Below are 12,100 nucleotides of genomic sequence, written 5' to 3'. Positions count from 1 at the left end.
TGACTGTTTGTAAGACAATTTTTATTTTGGAAATTGGATGTGCTGATGTCTTCTGTCACTTTTACTGACTTGATCTTGCACAGCTGGTTTAAATAGCGTGGAGCAGCCCTGCGATACTATACTGATGATACTCTAACAATGATATTTGTATTATGCAGCATGAGGGGGTTAATGTATTGCCACTGCTGGTCACTGATGCATTAGCGACCGGCCAGTGGTACTTAATTAACCCCTTTGTGCTGCATTAGTGCAACCAGTATCAGTGCAACCAGTGTTAATTAACACCGATACTGGTTGCGCTAATGCAGCACAAAGGGGTTAATTAAATACCACTGGTCGGTCACTAATGCATCAGTGACCAGCAGTGGCAATACATTAACCCCCTCATGCTGCATAATACAAATATCATTGGTAATTAAATTAACCACTTGCCAACCCGTCACAGTACATATACTACATACTAGCTACAGGTGTACATCGCTGCTTGTTTCTGCCGTATGCCCCTGTTCTATCTATTTTAAAATAATTTGGGGGGAAAAAGTCATTTTCGGTTTCGGTTTTCGGCCAAGGGCATCCTGCATTTTCAGCCCAGAATTTTCATTTTGGTGCATCCCTATTATTAACCACTTGCTGACCAACAGCAGTACATATACTGCGGCTCTGTCCCATGAAACGATGTAACTGCACATCATTTCACGGAAATGCTAGTGAGGGCGCGAGTGCCGCTTGGCAAAAGGGGGGGCCAATCAGCGGCCACGATTGCCGCGGGGCACCCGCGATCGCTCCCTGTGGAGACAGAACGGCGACCTGCCGTTGTAAACACAGAAGACTGCTGTTCTGTCAGTAATGAACACAGGGATCCTGTGTTCCTCTTATTCAGGAACACAGGTCTCCGTGTTCATTCAGTGAATACAACCCCCGCACAGTTAAAAATCACCTCCTAGGGACACATTTAACCCTTTGATCGCACCTGGTGTTAACCCCTTTCCTGCCAGTGTCAGTACAGTAACAGTGCATATTTTTAGCACTGATTACTGTAGTAATGTCACTGGTCACCCCCAAAAGTGTGTCAAAAATGTCAGCTAGGTGTCCGATCTGTCAGCCGCAATGTCGCAGTCCTGCTAAAATTGCTAATCGTCGCCATTCCTGGTAAAAAAAAAAAAATAAAGAAATAAAAATGACATAAATCTATCACCTAGCTTGTAGACGCGATAACTTTTGTGCAAACCAATCAATCAATATACACTTATTGGGATTTTTTTTTTTTACCAAAAATATGTTGCAGAATACATTTTGGCCTAAAATTATGAAAACATTTGATTTTTACATTTTTTTTTATTGGGAATGTTGTATAGCAGAAAGTAAAAAAAAATATATATATTTTTTTTTCAGAATTGTCGCCTTTGTTTATAGCGCAAAACAATTATAAATTTCAGAGGTGATCAAATACCACCAAAAGAAAGCTCTATTTGTGGGAAAAGGACATCAATTTTATTTGGGTACAACGTCGCACGACCATGCACTTTTCAGTCAAAGTAACGCAGTGCCTTATCACAAAAAATGGCCTGGTCTTTAAGGGGGAAAACCTTCCAGAAGTGGTTAAAAAAAAAAGGAAAGAATAAGATATTTACAATATATATATATTATATATACACACACATACACACAGTGAGGGAAAGAGTATTTAATCCCATGCGGATTTTGTAAGTTTGCTCACTGACAAAGAAATGATCAGTCTATAATTTTAACGGTAGGTTTATTTTAACAGTGAGAGACAGAACAACAACAAAAAAATCCAGAAAAATGCATTTTAAAAAAGTTTTAAATTGATTTGCATTTTAATGAGTGAAATAAGTATTTGATCCCTTCTCAAAACATGACCTAGTATTTGTTGGAAAAACTCTTGGCAATGGCAATCACAGAGGTCAGATGTTTCTTGCAGCTGGCCACCAGGTTTGCACACATCTCAGGAGGGATTTTGTCCCACTCCACTTCGCAGATCCTCTCCAAGTCATTAAGGTTTCGAGGCTGATGTATGGTAACTCGAACCTTCAACTCCCTCCACATATTTTCAATGGGATTAAAGTCTGGAGACTGGCTAGGCCACTCCAGGACCTTAATGTGCTTTTTCTTGAGCCACTTCTTTGTTGCCTTGGCCTTGCGTTTTGGGTCATGGTCATGCTGGAATATATTTCGGGAAAGTGCTTGTATCAGATTGATGCCTGCAGCTAGAGGCATCACCCTGGTAGCGGTGTCCATAGTCGATGGTCGACTGTTTTGTAATGACAACCGATGCGGCTGTCACTAAAAAGGACCGGGAGGGGACGTCCCCCCCCCCCCTCCCATGGCTCGCCCTGGTCTCTCGTCCCACTGGAAGACCCGGGAAACCAGCCTACACGGCCGTCGAAGACCCAATCAAAGCCGCATTCGACTCTGATCGGGTCTCCATGCAAAAACACGGAAGTGATGTCGTGACATCACTTCCGGGTACTGGCGCCAGATTAAAAAAAATTGACAGCATTCAAAACAGCCGAACTTAGCATTGCAATGCTTTTAAGTGCAGAGGAGGGGTTTGGGGTCTTTTAGACCCCCAGATCCCTCCACAAGAGTACCTGTCAAGAAAAAGAAATTACATTTTTTTTTTTTAATGTACAAAAGTATCGGCCCATACTGACATGCATTTTCCAAAATATCGGTCAATAACTTTATATATATATATATATATATATATATATATATATACACACATACATACATGCATGCATGCATATATACACACACACACACACCAGTTTTAGCTTGCATTCTTATTTCAGACTGATTGGGTTGTTTTACAAGGGGAGGGTTCACATATACTTTAACCACTAGTATAGATGTTCACAATTATATGCAGCCCTGCATTCGAAGGAGGAGCTACGGGCAACAGATTATGTACTCCAGTATACTGTATATCACATAAGTACCCTTAATAGCTCAAAAATGATGACACAGGACCTGAAACCAAAAGTTCACTACTGAAAGAGAACTTTAACCACTTCAGCTCTGGAAGGTTTTACCCTTTCATGATTAGGCCATTTTTCGCTTTTTGGCACTGCGTTACTTTAACGAAAATGTATGCGGTCGTGCAACTCTGTACCCTAATACAATTGATGTCCTTTTTTTCCCACAAATAGAGCTTTCTTTTGGTGGTATTTGATCACCCCTGTGGTTTTTAGATTTTGCGCTATAAACAAAAAAAGAGAAACAATTTTGAAAAAAAAAAAAAAATTCTGCTATAAAACATTCCCAATAAAATGTTTTAAAAATCAATTTTTTTTATCAGTTTAGGCCGATTTGTATTCTGCTGCATATTTTTGGTAAAACCCCCCCCCCCGCCCCCAAAAAGCGTATTTTAATTGGTTTGCGCAAAAGTTATAGCGTTTACAAACTACGGGATAGATTTTAAGACTTTTTATTTTTTTTAGTAATATCAGCGATCAGCAATTTTTAGCGGGACTGCGACATTGCGGCGGACAGATTGGACCCCTAACTGACATTTGTGACACTTTTTGGGGACCAGTGACCCAAATACAGTAATCAGTGCTAAATAATATGCACTGTTACTGTATAAATGACACTGGTAGGGAAGGGGTTAACACTGGGGGTGATCAAAGGGGTAATGTATGCCTAGCATTGCTTGCTCACTGTGTAGGGGAATGGCTCTGTGACAGGCACAGAGAGATTGGGGTTTCAGCATAGCTGAAACTCCTGATCTCTTCCTGCCTGTGTGACAGAAGACTCGCCTGCTTTGTTTATATAAAGCAGGCGGGTCTTCTGTCAGTTTCTCAGACGATTGCGGGAGGCCGGCGGAAATCGCCGCCGCTCATCTAAACACAGTGGGAGCGCGGCTCCGCCGGCGTGTGCCGCCAAGACCGCGTACACAAAATTACATAGATCCAAGTGATTTTGTGCAGCGGAGTCGCCCTGCTGCAGTATATTTGCATGCAAATAAATAAACAAGCAAAAAACAAAATGTTTGGTAGATAAATGAATGTGTACTTCAAATACCCAAAAAAAAGCAGCTTGTACAACATGTGATACACAGGATAAAGCAAACTAAAAACAAAATATGAAGTGATTAAAGCAGGTGCGCTAAACTAATATAGCTCTAATCAAACAAATGACAAAAAGAAGCGAACAAATGGTGCAGTGCAAAACAAAGGATATGTCACCTAAATAGGTAACTAAATCCGTGGGTGCAAAACACAATAAAATGACTGATCTAATAAACCAGCCAATCACATGATTTTGTGCAAACAAATGAACAAAATAATCCAACTGTGCAAAAAGTGCAAAGTCCAAATAAAGTCTGTTGTCCAACAAAACACACTCAGTGTTGCTCCATGTGAAATTCCACAGCAACTAGATGTGCAGAGTGCCCCACCACCGATAATGAGCTGGCTGCCTTACCAGAGTGAAAAACAAAAAGGGCGTGTAAATGACCAGATCCTCTGTGGAAATTCTCATGCTAGGGTGAGGGGGGAAGGAGAATATCACCCTCCACCCTCCTTCTCAGGAAAGGGTAGGGTAAGCCTCTTACCAGATCTATAAGATGTGAGGGCTTGTGATATAACTCAGCTGGGAATGGGTTTCCTCCTCTACTCCTGGTATGGAACTGGATTGGTCACCTCTGGTAGTTATGATGTTGACACAAATCCTCGGAGTTTGACATGCAAGAAAGAATCAACTAATAGTGTATTATCCTCAGACCAGTTTATTAAGTTAAAAAAGGGGTACACTTACAAAAGTAGTATCATCAGAGGCACTAAATAGCTTCCAAGAGGTTCATAGGAGGTCCACGGCTGCCTGCAGCGCAGACCGTGGCAAATGAGTGTGACGATACGGCGCTTCTCCCTGACGCGTTTCCTCCCAATGCGGGCGTCAATTGAGACAGGAGATGGCTCGCATCGTCACTTCCGCCCTTAAGTCTAAGATTGTGAAAGGACTTCCGGTGTCTGCAAACATAGAATGGGACATCAACTCATTCATCAACAATGGTTGACCTATTTGATGATAGATGTATCCCATTCTTATACACCTCATCTCTCTCGTTCATTCATCATCTCTCTTCCTATATCACTTACTTTCCTGTGCCTCCCCATCCTCAGTTTAGGGGAATTTGTTTCAGAGGGGGAGTAAATAAGGATTTATGATCTCTTTAATATTTATTCAGTTACTTTTTATTTTTGATTTTAGTTATTTTATTAATCATCCCAGAACTGTGATGGGGTTTTCCCACTTCATTGCAGTTGTAGTTAGTTTTTATGTATGGGTAGTACCCCTCACCCCACTGGTTACCTTAGATTTCCAATGTGGGGAGATTAATTAATTTCCTTTGGCACACCCTATATTTAACATTTTAACATTACATATTTTGTGTTCTAGTCATTTTATATACCATATAAGTTCTGTTCTTATATACTTCTGTTTTCATATGCATCGGATTTTGAATATCTGAGACACCATATGTGAAATGCACTTCCGGTGTATTAAGCTATCATCTGATGGGTGTATATCCCATGATTTTTAATTCAGTTTCGGCTCTCTTTATTAATAGTGGAGTTAAGATACCTATTCAATGACTGGACATTGCAAAACTATTTTGATATTTGGCCGTTTGGTATATTCAAATTCCAGTCTGAGCAGCGGAAGATTCTTTGCAGACACCGGAAGTCCTTTCACGATCTTAGACTTAAGGGTGGAAGTGACGATGTGAGCCATCTCCTGTCTCAGTTGAAGCCCGCATTGGGAGGAAACGCGTCAGAGAGAAGTGCCGCATCGTCACACTCATTCGCCGCGGTCTGCGCTGCAGGCAGCCGTGGACCTCTACGAACCTCTTGGAAGCTATTTAGTGCCTCTGATGATACTACTTTTGTAAGTGTAAACCCTTTTTTTACTTAATAAACTGGTCTGAGGATAATACACTATTAGTTGATTCTTTTCTGCATGTCAAACTGCGAGGATTCGTGTCAACATCATAATTACCAGAGGTGACCGATCCAGTTCCATACCAGGAAGAGAGGAGGAAACCCATTCCCAGCTGAGTTATATCACAAGCCCTCACATCTTATAGATCTGGTAAGAGGCTTACCCTACCCTTTCCTGAGAAGGAGGGTGATATTCTCCTTCCCCTCACCCTAGCATGAGAATTTCCACCTCCCTTTTGTTTTTCACTCTCAGGGAGCCAGCTCATTATCGGTGGTGAGACACTGAACATCTAGTTGCTGTGGAATTTCACTTGGAGCAACACTGAGTGTGTTTTGTTGGACCACGGACTTTATTTGGACTTTGCACTTTTTGCACAGTTGGATTATTTTGTTCATTGGTTTGCACAAAATCATGTGATTGGCTGGTTTATTAGATCAGTCATTTTATTGTGTTTTGCACCCACGGATTTAGGGGACGTATCCTTTGTTTTGCACTGAACCATTTGTGTGCTCTCTTTTTGTCATTTGTTTGATTAGAGCTATATTAGTTTAGCGCACCTGCTTTTATCACTTCATCACATCACATTATTCCTTATTTTGGATCTAAGGTTGCAGCTTCACATATTCTCATTTTCAGCACACTTTTCCTCATTTAAATTTAAAATCAAAATATGCAGTGCTATTTCTAGTAAATAAACCATATGTGATTCATATTAAATTCTCAATTCCTGATTCATTCTGTGTTATATGTACTGAGTGGAACAAATTTGGATACTAATTTAATTTATTATGATTACATATTATTTATAACAGTACTGCATATGTTATTTTTAGTTTAATAAATGCATACCTTTTCAGAGTCGACTTTTCCCTTTGTAAATTCCAGCTTCCAGAACTGGAGGGCCTGCTCCAGTGTTAAACCAATACCCTTGAGGAAAAGACCATATTGCATGCGGCCTCCATGACGAAGGTGATGGTGCTCTCTCAAAGACTTGTGAAGTTGACGCATACAGAGAGGAAATGATTTTGCAGAAAGCTAAAGAAATAAATTCAACAGATCATTAATAAAAGAAAATAAAAAAATCTTTAAACTTTTTTTTCATAAAGGTTGTTGTCAATTTATAATAAGACATGATTTTCAAAAGTTAAGTAGAGTTTGGATATTTTCCAAATATTTAAAAAAGGAGTGTCAACCCTGCCAGCTTGCACTATTTGTTTTGGAAATCACGTTATGATGTGTGCTAATGTCACAGGTTTGATTCAATAAATGCCTCTATTTATCTTATAGATTTTTGGACATGAAAGTGAGCAAAATTAACCAATTTAATAGCACAGCATCAGTTTCTTTGTGAAGACTGTACTCTGTGATATCACAAACTGCATTACAAATTTCCATGGCAATAGCTTGGGTTAAAGGACAGAAGGCAGTAGTAGAGTCAGCAGCGACAGTAGTTCCATAACGTCAATTGGGGGGGTCTGTGCAGGAAAACCTTAGACCAAACAGGAATAAAAATAATCACCATTCACTATCAACTTCCACAAAACGAAGAGGGGTATATGCAAATGCCAGGAGCCTAGCTAATAAAATGGATGAGTTGGAAATGTTAGTACATGACGAGGACATAGACCTTGTGGGAATAACAGAAACTTGGTTCGACCCCTCACATGACTGGCCAATATCCAAGGGTATTCGGTGTACCGGAAGGACAGGGTAGGAAAGAGAGGGGGAGGGGTATGTCTCTGTGTCAAGAATAATGTAAGGGTGATAGAGAGGAGTGATATTATGGAAGGGATGAGTATGGAGTTAGAATCCGTGTGGGTAGAACTCCAGAGAGAAGAAGAAAAGGGAAAAGTAATTGTGGGGGTTTGTTATAAGCCACCCAACCAAAGGGAGGAGGTAGAGCTGTAATTTATATCACTGTTTGGGTAAAGTGGCAAAACTGGGATCAGTCATCATATTAGGGGACTTCAATTATCCCGACATTGACTGGGAAGAGAGGACTACACACTCACTGAAGGCCCGTCTATTCATGGAAACCTTACAGGACAACTACATGTCTCAGTTGGTGGATTCTCCTACTAGAGAAAATGCAGCCCTGGATCTATTGATCACTAATGACCCAGACCTAATCTCGGAGGTAGGAGTCCAGGACAACCTGGGCTCTAGCAATCACAGGATGATCACATTTAGCGTAAATAACAACAAGGCAAGAGGGGAACATAAGAACCCTAAACTTCAGAAGGGCAAACTTTCCCAAATTGTGCTCAATGATGGAAAGAGTAAACTGGGACCAAACCCTGGGAACACTGACCACAGAGGAAAAATGGGAATGCTTTAGGAACAGATTAAACAAATGCATCTTGCAGTGCATTCCTATGGGAAATAAATTTAGAATAGACAAAGCCAAACCTGGCTGGCTAAACCGTAATGTTAAAAAAACTTATTAGGGGGAAAAAAATGGCCTTGAAGAAATATAAATCAGAGGGCACAGTATCGGCTTTCGAGCAATACAAGGAGGCAAATAAGAAAAGTAAATACGAAATCAAAATGGCTAAAATCAACTTTGAGAGACAAAAAGTGGAGGATAGTAAAAAGAACCCAAAGAAATTCTTTAAATATATCAACAGCAAAAAAGCTAGGGCAGAGCATATTGCACACATAATTTACAATGATGGGAGGATGGTTACAGAGGACACTGAAAAAGCAACCGTGCTAAACGCTTTATTCTCGTCAGTCTTTACAAAGGAAAAGGAGGGGTACACTGACCACGACTATATGGTTAGTAGTAATACACAGGACTTGCCGCTATGGCTAACAGAGGGTGAAATCAGGGAAAGGCTGGATAAAATTAATACAAATAAATCACCAGGCCCGGATGGCATGCATCCAAGAGTACTCAAAGAACTTCGTAAGATTATATATAGACCACTGTTCCTGATCTTTGCTGACAGTATTATGACAGGAAATGTACCAGGGGATTGGAGGAAAGCGAACGTGGTACCGATATTCAAAAAAGGGCAGAGGCATGTCCCGGGAAATTATAGGCCTGTCAGTCTGACATCGATAGTATGTAAACTTGTGGAGGGGATGATAAGGGACTATATCGTAGAGTTTGCTAAAGACATCAACATCATCAGCAGTAATCAGCACGGGTTTACAAATGGGCGTTCTTGTCAAACCAATCTCTTAACATTCAACGAGGAGGTGAGCTGTGAGCTAGATAGGGGGAGACCAGTGGATGTGGTGTACCTGGATTTCGCTAAGGCATTTGATACAGTTCCCCACAAGCGCTTAATTTATAAAATAAGGTCTGCAGGCATCGACCACAGGGTTTGCTCTTGGATACGGAACTGGCTAAAAGGGCGTGTCCAAAGGGTGGTAATAAACAGCGCATACTCAGACTGGTCTGAGGTGGTAAGTGGGGTCCCCCAAGGCTCAGTCCTGGGACCAACCTTGTTCAATTTATTCATAAACAGCATTGAGGACGGGATCAGTAGTTTGTTATCAGTTTTTGCAGATGACACAAAATTGGACAGGGCAATAACTGCACAGCATGACGCAGTTATCCTGCAGAATGACCTGGACAAAATAACAGAGTGGGCAACGACATGGCAAATGAGGTTTAATGTGGATACGTGTAAAGTTTTGCACCTGGGGACTAAAAACATAAAAGCACAATACACTTTAGGGGGGAATCAAAAATGGAGAAAGATCTGGGAGTCTTGGTAGAGGATAGACTAGGCAATAGCATGCAATGTCAAGCGGCAGCTGCCAAAGCCGGCAGAATATTAGCATGCATAAAGAAAGGGATGTATTCCTGAGATAACACTATAATCCTTCCACTTTATAAAACTCTGGTCCGACCACATCTGGAGTATTCTGTCCAGTTCTGGTCACCAGTCCTCAGGGGGGATGTGTTGGAGCTGGAAAGAGTCCAGATAAGGGCAACTAAACTAATTAGGGGATTGGAGGACCTTAATTATGAAGAGCGTCTGCAATCGCTTGATTTATTCTCCCTGGAGAAGAGACGCCTGAGAGGGGAAACGATAGCAATTTATAAATATCTCAATGGTGATCTCAGCATAGAAAAAAAATATATTCAGTCAAAAGGATTGCATGAGGACTCAAGGGCATACAATGCGATTAGAGAAGCGTTTTAACCTCAGGCAACGTGGGGGATTCTTTACTGTTAGGGCTACAAGATTGTGGAATTCTCTACCACAAGAGGTGGTTTCTGTGGGAAGTATGGTGGCTTTCAAAAGACTCTTAGACGTACATCTCAAGGAGAAGAACATTCAGGGGTATGAGAGATGATTATGGCCACACACATCTACACAGGTTGAACTGGATGGACTATTGTCTTTATTCAACCTCACCTACTAGTAACTATATGTAACTATGTAATGTAAAAAGGTGTGTTCATTCTGCGTGCGGTGGATTACACTGGGCTGACTTGCCCAAAGCAGTCCAAACACAAGACAAGGCGATTTGGCTTGATTTCAATTGGCTCAGTTTACACCATTGCAATGCAGCGGTGTTTGCAGAAAAAAGTAAGGCATGCAGTACCTTTTTTCAGTGCAGTATAGTGCAATGCAATCCAATACACCGAATCACACTACGGCCTTCTCAACAAACACTAGCAACTGCTGGTGTGAATGGGCCCACCATACACCTAATAACTACAGAAACAATGTTTGCATTCAGTGCATAACAAAACTGCACACATCCTTATGTTCTTATTTTTTCTTGAACCACACAACTGCAAAAAATGGCTCAGAATAAACCAAACTTGTAGCTGGCTTTAGGCTTGGTTCACACCTATGCAGTTTGCTTTTCCCCTTTTATGCAGTGCATTTTTTTTTTTTGCACACGTTCTTGATGCATTTTTCAACATGTTTAGTATTTTTTACTCCCTTTTTTTGGCCAATTTGTTGTTGGGCAGAATCAAAAATGCAAATCGCTGCAAAACCGAAGCAAAATGCACTACATGCTTATCTGCAGCTTCTCCATTAAAGTATATTGAACAAAAAAAAAAGTCCCTGACCCTTCCCAAAAAGCAGCAGCAAGAAAAAAAAAAAAAAAAAAGGTAGGTGTGAACCAAACTTTAGTGATTGGCTGGATACATGCAAATCAGGTGTGATGCATACAATTAAAAGGAGTCCGGTATTTGCACTGGTAGCAAACACAAAAAAGCATACTAAAAGTAGAATGCTATATGCAATTTTGTAGGAACTGGCTACCAGACAGCACAGCTTTTTTTCGTGTTTCAGCTCTCTTCTAACCTTTAACTTTTCTAAACTAACATAATGCCATAGAATTTAATTAAGAAAGAAAGGGAGGCAAAGATTTTTCAAGACAAAAATATTTAATACTGTTGCTTTTTTTTTTTATCAAGATATTACATTATACAATTTTTTTTTTTTTTAAAACAGTGAGGTTTATTGAAACTTTTGGTACAATACAAAAATAAACCGTGCATTGAAACTGCGATCAGATTCATAACACATTGGGGTACAAAAATACAAATATACACAGTGATTAACACTTAGAAACAGAACAGACATAGTAAAAATAAGGCAGTAGTCAGTGACTCTCTGTCGGCCCAACACTCAAACAGACAATATTGGTTTAACAGGGGCGGTCAGCATAAAGTAGTTACCCACTGCACTACTGAGCCGTATCAGGGCACTGCACCCATTTGTCCCAAATCTTGTTGAACTTCTGAGGGCACCCCCTATGTTTATATAAAAGTTTATGAAATGGGATGACACTATTAATTTCCTTAATCCACAATCCTAGAGTAGGAGGAGTAGGTCTCATCCACCTCCTGGCTATCAATTTACGTGCTATAAACAAAGTTTCCTGAAGAAATATGACAGTGGATTTGGGCATCTCTCCATCCGGATAGACCCCCAGGAGACACTCCTTAGGGGAGAGTTGTAGAGGAGACCCCATCTTGTCATGCAGAAATGTGACTACTTGTTGCCATAGAGTCTGTAATTGGGGACAGCTCCACAATAGATGAAAGAAGGAAGCATCAGGGTCTCCGCACATAGGACAAGAGGGGACCAAGTCAGGGTGATATTTGGACAGTCTAAGTGGGGTGAGATAAGCCTGGTGTATTATAAAGGTC

At 40.7% G+C, this 12,100-nt stretch overlaps 1 protein-coding gene across 1 annotated transcript in view; it reads right to left on the bottom strand.

Annotated features, from left to right (window-relative positions):
* The window catches only part of PRIM2 (DNA primase subunit 2), a 304,354-nt gene that overhangs the window by 113,944 nt on the left and 178,310 nt on the right, over positions 1-12,100 (bottom strand). Inside the window, exon 9 of the mRNA XM_082251382.1 lies at positions 6,817-7,002. Coding sequence (XP_082107508.1) covers positions 6,817-7,002 — 186 coding nt within the window. The remainder of the gene's footprint in view (positions 1-6,816; positions 7,003-12,100) is intronic.

The sequence above is a fragment of the Pelophylax lessonae genome (genome assembly GCF_965119305.1).
Source record: "Pelophylax lessonae genome assembly, chromosome: 3".
Classification (NCBI taxonomy): Eukaryota; Metazoa; Chordata; class Amphibia; order Anura; family Ranidae; genus Pelophylax; species Pelophylax lessonae.
Note: the sequence above shows the minus strand (reverse complement) of the source record. Positions and strands in the feature narration are given on the sequence as shown.